General features: G+C 32.6%; 1 protein-coding gene across 1 annotated transcript in view; it reads left to right on the forward strand.

The window, feature by feature from the left end:
- Positions 1-4993: 4993 nt before the first annotated feature.
- Positions 4994-12235, forward strand: part of LOC124362604 (nucleoprotein TPR-like) — a 77155-nt gene continuing 69913 nt past the window's right edge. The window contains 1 exon segment of the mRNA XM_046817254.1: positions 4994-5514. Within this exon segment, the coding sequence (XP_046673210.1) occupies positions 5352-5514 (163 nt within the window). The 5' untranslated portion in view covers positions 4994-5351.

Here is a 12235-nt window from a genome sequence, read left to right on the forward strand (position 1 = left end):
GCTTTTTGCGATTCAATGTTTATTGAAATAAATTAAATTCGGCTATTGCCATTTATACAAATTTAATGAATGTAAATAAAAGTCATTTGACAGGTATTTGGTCTTCCGATCATATGTTAGTTTGGTTATTTAAACACATATGTGAAAGAAACGGCCAAATACAAAATAATTGAATATATATATATATATATATATATATATTGGATTGTAGATATTAATATTCCAGAATATTAAGAATTAAATTATCAATCATACATCCAAGACGATATAAAATATTTTTTATTATAAGCTCCAAGTGAATATTCAGTACAACTTATTACTAAATTTGTAACTATTAAATATTATCTGGTTTGTCTAAAATAAAAATCACAGTTCTAAATCAAAATAACGGATTTATTTTAATCTGGTAAATTAAATAGTTCAGTGATTTAGAATTTCATCACTCTCTATTTTCACAAAAGAATTGAAGACCGTTTAGTGATATTAAAAAGGTCCTTTGGCAAGAAATATAAATTTCAGTCAAATATATCAAACTAAAAATCAGAGCTCTCTTCTGAAATAAAATAATAAAGTTTTCAATTAAAAATCAAATACCGCTTGGAAATAACTAAAATAAAAATTTTCACTTCTAACTAAGTGCAATCGAAATTCAAAATAAAAAATAAAACTTCTCTTTCCACTAGTTGTACCTTAACTTTCAAGTCTTTGCAATTCAGATACAACTCTCTCAAACAATTATTAAAGTTTTTGCCAAGTTTGTACCAAATGTAACTTGTTTGATTCTATTGTGCTTTATTGTTCATTAAGAATCAGTTATGCAGATTGCTCTGAAGATTCTATAAATTTAATTTTTCCTCAAAATCCCTCGCGGAAAAAATTTAGAAACACGGCGCGCACTGTTATTAACTAATTCACGATTATAACCAAAAAAGGGGCGAAAATTATGAGCTGGCAGTTTTTATACTTCCCCTTCCATCCCCTCTGATGGACTACGCGGCGTTCTCATTGGCCCAGCCGTATCCAACTTGAGAAACAATAGCCCTCTCAGATCTGACGTAACTGTAATACACAAGACAAGTTCTCATCAATTCAAGGCAGTGAACCGCCTTCCTAATCATTTAAAGTTACCAGCACTAACTTGCCAAAGGATTACATATTCGTATTTATCCTAACTTTTCACAATCTAATTAAAATTAAATCCCAATATTTCTTTCCCAAAAATTTCATTTAATTTAAGTTTTAATAAAAAAAAGTCAACCAATGTAGCTTTAAAAACGCTACAATATATAATTTAAGTTTCTTTAGACAAAGCTCCACACATCGCAAGAAAATTAAACTAATTACTGAAACTATAAATTTACGAGTGTTACCTAGATTAAAAGGATTATAAAGTCACACCATATCAGCAAAGAAATGAATAAAGACTATATTCTCGTCAGTGTGCCCTTCATACCCTTGATTAAAGGATAACACCAATGTTTGCTAAATAAACAACAGCGTCGACTAGGGGAGTCTTGTTCTACGCTTATAATGGGGCTTATTCTTAGACGTAAAACATTCAGCGCTGATCCTAACGATGAAAATTTTGAACCTAATGGAAACACTGTTTCTAAACATTCAACATTTTAATTACTTCGGTAAAAAATATGTGAAGCTGATAAGCTGAAGGTGCTAACACACTTTATTTCGCCCACTGTTTTTAACATCATTCTGTGTCGTGTTCAATTTGAATGAAATGTTTGTTTGTCACAAGGTAAAAACTCAACTCGAAGAAGCTGGTAGACAATTAATAGATACATTGGAGAAGACAATAGTAATTAAACGTAACAGTTTTCAAACATTCCACAAAAGGATGTAATTTCAAAGCCGTTACCACTGTAACTAACAGAGATGAATTTATTCGAGTAATTTATGGATGATGTACAATCGACACCAGTTCATCAAAACTATTAAAAACCCACACTTCTTAGAATAGAAGAAGCTGGTATTCACACTAGGCATATCTCTCTAATCCGCTCAATATTAAGTTCACTACTACATCATCGTTAGGTAATCCTGCTATTAAGATTGAAACATTAATCTTAGCCACGGATACTAAGAATGCGAAACTAAATATGTACCAAAAACTATTACTACCGATGTATTATTAAAGCGCTACTTTTGTGGTTAACGGAAACGTCAAAGAAATTTTTGTCCTACTAAACATTCTAACTACATACGATGTAACATTAAGGGACACCATACAAAATTTCGAGAAACAACTTACGAGTATAATTTAACAAAATTCCACATGGCCAATAAAAAAATCTAAAGCATAACAGTGTTACATTTGTTCAAATCCTTATATAATGAATTTTAGTCTTCAGAAACTCTCAATAACTGGTGAACAATTAAATTAAGAAGTCGAAAACCAAATTGGTAACTGGGAATAAGTAATACATACATATCTAGGAATTGTTTTATAATCTTCACATACAGTTTCAATAGTATCGTGAGAAAGCACTAATAATTGCTTTGACATCAGTGAAAGACAAGGGCTTTCTATATTTATTAATTACAATAACTTTAGAAGTATTAACTTAACTTGAGGTTATTTAGAAGTATGATATATTTAGACGAGCATTGAAGAGATATGACGGAAAGGAGTCACAATCTAGATAAACTGCGTAGCACTATGTTAGATATACAATTGTAACCAGGAGATATTTTTTCAATGATCCTATGCTTACATTAGGTATGAGATCTTTGACGGAGAGATGAACTTCGCCGATCTCTCAAGAGCGTTCAGTGGAGAAGAAATAACTAAAGCGACATAATTTGAAAAATATCCTTTATGGCGAAATATAGATTAGAAGTAATTATCTAATACATTTGTTTGATTTCTTCTTCCCCTAAATATGTCCATTATTTATTAAACATGTTATAAACACAGTTATGAAGAGTTACTATAGTTTGGTAATGATTTATTAAAATATTAATTTTGTTGTGTGATTTTTAATTGAATTTGTCTGATTCCTATTAAACACGTCTATTCAACTGGTTATATTTTCTGCGAAAATTTAAGAAGTCTTTGTCATTGCCGTACCCATTTATGTTTGTTCTTCGATCTGCAGTAGTGACAGAATGCACTGTAGAATTGTAGGAAAAATATATCGTCATTGAAAATGGACGAACATTGGTTCGTTCTGTAGAATATCTGACGGAATTATAATATTTATTGATGGTCTCGTCGGTTTGAATTGATTTTTAAACCGTGTAACTCTATAAAGTGTTTAAGGCAATTGTAACAGAATTACCTCCAATCAACGAATGCTTTTATTAATTTCTCTTGTTGGGGCTCCAATATGGGTGGCTCGAAGAGAGTAAAACGAGTTAATTGCCAGGATGAAAGTTAACTGTAGAAGTTATATGCATTGAGTAACACACATACCAATATTTAAAATGTCTGGTGTACTGTTAAAGATTATATGAATAATGTGGGGTTTATCCCCACTCCGTCTATTAAAATTCAGTTCGTGATAGGTGCCAAAAGTAATTTTCCGTTGATATTTGTTTTGTTACTGCCCAAGCTCCGTGTTTATAGTTTATTGTCTTATTAATATAGTTGGAGTATCGTCATAAAATCAATACAGCGTTGCCGTGATGCACTATAAGTACAATAGGCAACTAACGCACTATTATTAAGGGTTAATAATAGGGGTTATTTATTTAGGGTTAATTGTAAGACAGGGCCTTATGGCCCTAAATTCGCCCTTTTGTATATATAATACAAATAAAGTCATTTGAATTTGAATTTGATTATTAATGCAACAACTTCTAAGTTGTCCAATAAAAAAAGTACAATGGGTGAGGCCATTTGTGTATCTTGAGAACTATGGCGATGCCACTATACGCCCTTGAGGCATCCCTGTTATATCTGCTTATACAAGATTACTTGAAACTGTGAACTCTTCAGTTGATATAAAATGCGAGGCACTACTTACGCGATGTTGTTTAAGGAAGGGACAAATTCAGAATAGTTTTTCTTTTAAACTATTTCAGTTCCATAGTTTATATGTTTAACTGATCGTATATAAAATTTACCTTTAACGAGAAATTATACTAAGTTTCCTATGAACTATTTATTTGCTTTGTGGAATATAAGATTGATTAGTATTAATAGGGAATTCAATATTAATTGAATTATGATAAATTGATTAATAGGCATGGCTGTCTGCAGTCAACATTTTGTTTCAAGATTTTTAGTCTTAACTTCTTAAGACTAGCACAAGTAATGGGAGGCGAGTGGACGTCATTATTATTATGTTTTTACAGCGTCTATGATTACTTTTGTTGGGGGTAACTGACGTTGTACATTATATTGTATTTATGTACAATAATGTCAATTATTGTTAGTCGTAAGGACTTTGTCTTGTATTCTTTTAATCATTGCAGTTATCCTAGCTAATGCAATATTTTTTTTATGTTATAATGACTTGTAATGGCTGAATAAATGACATTATTTGTATCTTTAATTTTCTTATGTGTCAAATAAATAAATACATATTCGAGATTTAAAGCTCGTTTGAAGCTAGGGCACACGTAAGCATTAAACGTTTATTTTTGTTGTATAATTGAATTCCTTAAGAATTTTTGGTTGTAACAATTTATTTCCTGGTTTTTAAACATGGGAATAAGATACCATCAATAAAAATATTCTTAAACAGGCAAAGAAAAACGTGTGGACTACACCGCTTATTAGGATAATATGTATTCGTAATTGATGCTTCTAATATTGAGGAATCTAAAAAATCTTATAAAAGCGGGACCGATAGTGGCCAACGTCCAAAGAGTTCGGTTAGTGGTTTTATTATATGTATAATCATCACGCATTGCATTTGTAAACCGCCTTCCTTACACAGTTTTAGTTGACTAGTTGTCGTAGGTATACAATGGAAGCGACGAATACCACATTATGATAGTGAAGAAGATTCACTTGTAGAAGATGTATTTTTTTTTTTAATTAAAAAAAGTTTTAAAACCACCAATCTGCACATAGGACACTGAAAATTGGTAGTTTAATTTTAAAGAAATTAGTATAACTTGATTTATTTATGGTGTTGTGAGTTTAATTTTCGTCGAGTCTGAAGTAGAAATGTGCTAGAACTAACCGAATATAACGTACTATTTAATCGGACAGTACTTGGTAGGTTACTGCGACTGCGTTTTGAGCTTCGAGGAGGGACAGTGACACGGTTGTAAATGATTATAACGATGTTGGTTGAACCAAGAAGTAAATGAACCAAAAAGTGAAGTAGTTCAAATTTTAAGCTACTTATGTTTAGAGAATAATTCAAGATACTTATTACACAATGGCGGAAAGTGCAGCTAAAATTCTTCTTCAGACATTAACTCAAGAAGAATTGGATACTGTGCCAGAGTCCGTTCGCATTAAAATTGAAGTTTGTGTGAATGACCACCTAGAAAACTACATAACCTCTAGAGCTGTTTTTGAAACTACAAGAACTTCAAATGGTTAGTATTTTTAGCATAGACTAGTCCCACAATCTTCTTGTAATACTATGTATTATTAAATTTAGACTACCTACCAAAATGAAGTAAGCCATGTCTCTCTTTGTCGTACATAGACAAAACATGTAACAGGGTAGGCTATCATTATTAAATATTTGAGTAGGCTCTAGCTATAAATGAAATTAGTTGAAGTTTACAATCCATTATTTTGAAATTCCTAGCATGTTATAAGTTCCTTGTTCTGGACAAAATGCTGATAAAAGAGGTTTTTTTATTAACACTTAGGCTGGGTCGATAAGGGTCATGCTCGGGATTTCATAGATCCTACTAGTGTTAGTTTAAAGGTAAAATAATCCGTGGCATAAATAAATATTGGCTTCACAGCCATTTAATTATTATTGATGGGATATTTTTACAAGTTTCTAAGTAGGCCTAGCCTAGAGTAGAGTCCCGCTATTTCAAAAATCCACTTATTCCAAACAGAGTTCAGAAAAAATTCCAATTAAAATTTTTTTTTGTAAATAATGAATTTGATAATGATTAAATCTCTGATTTAATTTAAAAAAAACCTTTGTGAAAAAACATACATATATGTCATATAAAATATACTGTACAAGGAAGTTTAATAAAAGCATACCTGTGCTTAGAGCCGAGGTTAGAGCGGCAGGAGAAACATTTATTGTCTACAGTTGGCAGCAGTTTGCAGGTGGCATTATGTGGTACCACCCATTGCTTACCACTAGTATCGTGGCCGAGACTTTAGTTGGTCTATGAATGATTGCTTTTCACACACACGTTCTAATTGGTCATAAGATTACATAGGTTAAAACAAAGAAAGAGATGTTATGTTTTGATATCAAGGTCAAATCCAAACCTCAACTGAACTACGTTTTCACTGGCAAAAAGTTGCAAATTTTGTGTTTGACTGTACAAATTGTGTCTCAACGGGTGCAAGAGCTCTCGCGAGCGCTGCCGCAACTAGTGCGTGGCAGTAGTTTGCAAGAACTGGAGATCAGTCTCGACTATTTAAATTTCAATTATAAAACATTCTTGAAACATCACTGCCATGTGTGAACAGACTTTGTATGACTCCCTTAACAACCAGCAATACAACCGTAGCAAGTACTTGCGATAGTTCTCGTGAGTAAAATTGTTTATCTTGTTCACATTATGCAACAGTAGTTGGGCAAATTCTCTCACAACTTTACTTACCAGTGTAAACACTTAATATTGTTGCCAGTCTACAGACGGCAGACAGCCATCCAACCGAAGCAATCACACATATCAGTTTCGTTGTCAGTGCAGATTGGTTGTACGACGGCTGGACACCCGTCAGTTCTCTGATCAACTATTTACATGAAGGACTTCCTCGCACATGAGACAATCAGTTGGACGATTGAAAATTTTTATACCAAATAGTCCAACATGTATAATATAAGGAGCCTTATGTCATGTTTCATAGTCCATGACTATAATATAACAAATACATAACAAATCACAGCTTTCGTGCATTTATTTACTTTGTTGTGATGGAGAAACTAACATCAATTGTGCTCATATTGTGGGTGCAACTGGAGAATGTACTTATTCTACAGATTGCAAACTAACCAAACTTTGGTAACTCCTGTAACAGATAACCTTCTGATGCATTCTACATGTATTGGCTGTCAGTGGGATATACAGGGTGATTCAAAACTAAACGGCAATCTCTCGAGAGCTTATTCTATAGCTAAAAACAAGGAAAAAAGTTCATATAACCATATGCCCGGAAACGCTTCGTTAGCGAGTTACGCCTAGCGAAAGATTTCGCCCGGATTTCAGAACCCTTGGTGAAGTCAGGCCGTATAAAAATGGTAAAGGTAGTTACAAAGATACAAATACGATTGTTTTTTATGTTTTTATATCTGACAAATTTATTAAAATTCGTCCCAGAGCTGTAAATGCAATACTTTCAGAGATATCTTACGTAAAACACAAGAATTGGTGCAAAGAAATAACACATTTTTGTGTTTAACGTAAGATTACTTCCATAAATGTTAAATAAAGGTCATTTTTTTCTTAAACAGATTTGTAGAACATTTAATTCTGAAAAGATTCATGTGAATTACTTAGGAAAAAAATTAATAATAGGTATTGAAATTTAGCTTTATTTAAAAATAAAACAGACGCACAAAAATGCATATTCTTATCTGCATAAAATATTAACTAATGTTTAGGTTGTGAGTAACAGCTGATCATTTATTCAACACTTTTTATCGTCATATTTTCTTTGCAAAGGTTGGCAATATCAGCTGATCAACAATTAAGTTCATGAAGTAATATTTGAATAACCTTTATGGAGGTTTTTGTATTGTGGCGTGTGAAGATTGTATTTTGTGAGATCCTGTGATTATTTGGAAATATTTTATACAAGTGTATAAAATATTTTATTAAATATTTTTATAAAAGTGTATGTAATTATCTTAGTAAATAATGGCAGATAATGTAAATGGTATGTATTCGTTTGAAGAGTATACGGACATGATACTGATTTACGGCAAAGTTAACAAGAATGGTTTAGCTGCAGTTCAGGAATATCGTGATACTTTTCCACATCGAAGAACACCTGATCGCAAAACATTTGAAGCTGTGGAGAGACGACTTAGAGAAACAGGTAGCTTTAAACCGAAGCGAATAGATACTGGTCGTCAACGTAGCGCAAGGAACTATAATAATGAACAAGCAATAATAAATGCTGTAGAATTATCACCAACCACAAGCACCAGACGATTATCACGTCAGTTAAATATTTGCCAGTCAAGCGTTTATGGCGGACACTTCATGAAGCACAGTTGTACCCATTCCATATAACACGTGTTCAAGACTTATTACCGCAAGATCTTAATAAACGGAAGATGTTCTGCCTCTGTTTAAGAAGAAATTGTTTACGACATCAGTATTTTCTTCGGCGTATTCTCGTTACTGATGAATCCTGTTTTACTAGAAATGGAATTGTAAATTTTCGTAATACTCATACTTGGGCGTACGACAACCCACATGAAACTGCGACGAGGCATTTTCAACATACATTTTCAGTCAATGTATGGCTTGGTGTTCTGGGTGATAATTTGATTGGTCCATTTTTCCTCCCTAATCGACTTAATGGAGTAGCGTACTTAATTTTTTTAAGAACAAACCTGCCTACCCTCTTGGAAGATATTCCTGTTCAAAACAGAATAAATGCATGGTTTATGCACGACGGAGCATCTCCACATTTTTCTAATGATGTGAAAAACTATTTAAATGATACATACGGTAGACAATGGATTGGTCGAAATGGACCAGTAAAATGGCCACCTGACCTCACGCCAGCAGACTTTTTCTTATGGGGTTGGATGAAGTCAATTGTTTATTCAAAACGGATTAACACCATAGAGGAGTTACGTAATCGCATTACAGAGGCGGCAGAAACTATCAAGAATGCTCCAAACGTTATGAAACGCGCTAGAAAAGAGTGGATTCGTCGTGCGAAAACGTGCATTGCTAACAACGGAGGACACTTTGAGCAACTATTATAGGTGATTATTACAGTTTTATAAAGGTAAATACATTTTATGTTAATGTTCAGTCTAGAATAAATGATCAGCTGTTACTCACAACCTAAACATTAGTTAATATTTTATGCAGATAAGAATATGCATTTTTGTGCGTCTGTTTTATTTTTAAATAAAGCTAAATTTCAATACCTATTATTAATTTTTTTCCTAAGTAATTCACATGAATCTTTTCAGAATTAAATGTTCTACAAATCTGTTTAAGAAAAAAATGACCTTTATTTAACCCTCCAAGTGATGACTAAACCACTTCAAAGTGCTAGGCCATTTTCGAGCATATGACATTTCTTTTTTAAACAACTTTTTATATACAAACATATGTTCAAATTGCATGTATTACATATGGTTTTTTACACAAACATATGTTCTATAAGATCAAGTAAAAATAAAAATGCTTATCTTTTATCATAAAAAAATCTGGTACTGCTAACCGGTTGTGTAGTTTTTTATATTTTTATTTTTCAAAATCCTTGACGTATAGTTTTTACAAAATGTAGTAGTCCTAGTTCTAAAAATATGCAAAATGTTCCAAATATAATGCTGAATAAGAAAAATATCACTTCTTAACCTTTTGCACAACATATCACAATACTAATTGGTAAAAAACAAAACAATGTTTTTTCGCAAAAATTTTACTAAAATATTTACCACATCAACAAGTGGCAGTAAGTAGTTGAATAGTGATTATGGCCTCAAAATAAACACATATTTAGTTACTGATATGAGTAAAAGTAAGAAAAATGACAGATAAAGTATTAAAAATACAAAAAAAAAAATGGCTTATATACATATTTACATTAGACTAAAAAAAAATTAGTCTGAGTCACTCTCTGGTGGGGGTGCTGCTTGCATCGCTATCATTTCCACTCAAATCGTCATCAAAACAGCGCCTAATGGCACTTGAATTACTAAGTTCACTCATAGCACAAATAATTACTCAATAAACAATAATATAAGTCACTTACAAATCAAAAGAACGAAGCAAAACAATAACGTCACAGAGCGTCGGCCGCGAGACGACCGTAACAGACAAACACGCATCGAAATCAGCTGACTATTCTTCTTACTCTTCCTCGTAAACTTCTGAATTACATAGTTCTAATTACGTTACTTGATAGGGAATTTATTCCTACATGTAGCCTTATAAACCACGTCGTTATTGAGCGAACCGTTCGTCTGTGATATGAAAAAAACGAACATATCGCACAGTGCGATAGTAGCACTTTGAAGTGGTACGAACATATCGCACAGTGCGATAGTAGCACTTTGAGGGTTAACATTTATGGAAGTAATCTTACGTTAAACACAAAAATGTGTTATTTCTTTGCACCAATTCTTGTGTTTTACGTAAGATATCTCTGAAAGTATTGCATTTACAGCTCTGGGACGAATTTTAATAAATTTGTCAGATATAAAAACATAAAAAACAATCGTATTTGTATCTTTGTAACTACCTTTACCATTTTTATACGGCCTGACTTCACCAAGGGTTCTGAAATCCGGGCGAAATCTTTTGCTAGGCGTAACTCGCTAACGAAGCGTTTCCGGGCATATGGTTATATGAACTTTTTTACTTGTTTTTAGCTATAGAATAAGCTCCCGAGAGATTGCCGTTTAGTTTTGAATCACCCTGTATATGCGCTGACATTAGCTGCTCAGCGGAAAACAAACGATTGCTAATTTTTATTTTAAATATATGCCATACTTTGTGTTATTGTACAAAATAGGTAGATTCTCTATACATGTAAATATATCCATACATTTTACGTAAATAAAATATATTCTGGAAGCTCACTTTACAATCTACCATTTGTGTAATTTAAAAAGAGAACCTCTGAAAATTACTTTGAATTAGTGTGATATTCTTAGGCTTGTTCTCCCCCTCCAAAAAAAGGATGAATTAATTAAGTAGAGTTCAGATGAAACTATTTGATGAAGTATCAGATGGACCACCTTGCGTACCGCCAAAATCATTGTCTCGTACCAAAAGTTCGTCGACCGCAGACCTCTCACCCGCAATGCTGGACTGCAGTCTGCCCATGATAGCGCTGTGTTGGTATTTATTTGTTATCTTTGTTTATTCCATATTGGATATATGTATTTTCCAAACATCAGAAAGGTAAGTTATTGGATATACACAATGTTTTGTCAACATCAAAAGACAGAGTTAAAAACTAAGGAGCCTAAATTCCATAATTTTAGCTCTATTGTGGCTAACGTTCAAACTCGGATGTCTATTCATTTTGATTTGAGAGTAGGCAGGTGATTTTGAACGTAAGACAGTTTGTTGATTGGCGGCGATAGTGACTATTTAATATTATCTATATGTATAAAATAAAGATACCAGGAGAATAATCATCTGAATACGGGAAAGATTATCATTCAAATACAGGAAGATAGTTCTGTACAATTCCTGAAGGTGTCGCTGGAGTAATAGCCAGGTGCATATCTGATTTGTATTTTCCCAACTTCAGATCACATTGGACGATCTGGCTTGGAAAAGTACGAATTAGAAATGCCCCTGGCCATTAATGCTGTCCTCGGTCGCACTTTCCAGCTTGCACTTTTTTTTTAGAAAAAAAAGAAGAAACACATACATCAAGATAGTACCTAAATTCAAGTTCTGATTACTTAAGCGGTCATAAAGGTTATTTTAAACATATTTCTATCTATAATATGTATATACTTAACTATATTATATAATAACACATTGTATATAGGGGCAGAAGATTACTAGCCTACATTTTGGTTGCATTTCCAACTTTATATTCGTGTTCAGCAAGTGGTTTAAAATCTGAACAGGTAAAATATATAGATTTTGTAATCGTATGACAAATGATCATATTTTAAATAATTCATTTGGCACTAAAATATAAGTTTCTACAAAGAGAAACATTTTTGGATTTCAGTCATTATTTGTAATGCAATTTTAAACTTTAAAATTGTAAAAGCAGAGCCTCAGGTGTGCGGTCGGCAGGTCTTTGGAAGCCCTCTTAAAGGCACCCATTACATCTTTAGAGTTTCTAATCTGATGAAGGCAATTTCTACCATTGTGTAGAAAAATATGTAGGCTGCACCTTACATTGGTTGTAACACTATAAATGTACTTTATGAATGTATTATTATAATAA

This window comes from Homalodisca vitripennis, chromosome 5 (assembly GCF_021130785.1).
Source record: "Homalodisca vitripennis isolate AUS2020 chromosome 5, UT_GWSS_2.1, whole genome shotgun sequence".
NCBI lineage: Eukaryota > Metazoa > Arthropoda > Insecta > Hemiptera > Cicadellidae > Homalodisca > Homalodisca vitripennis.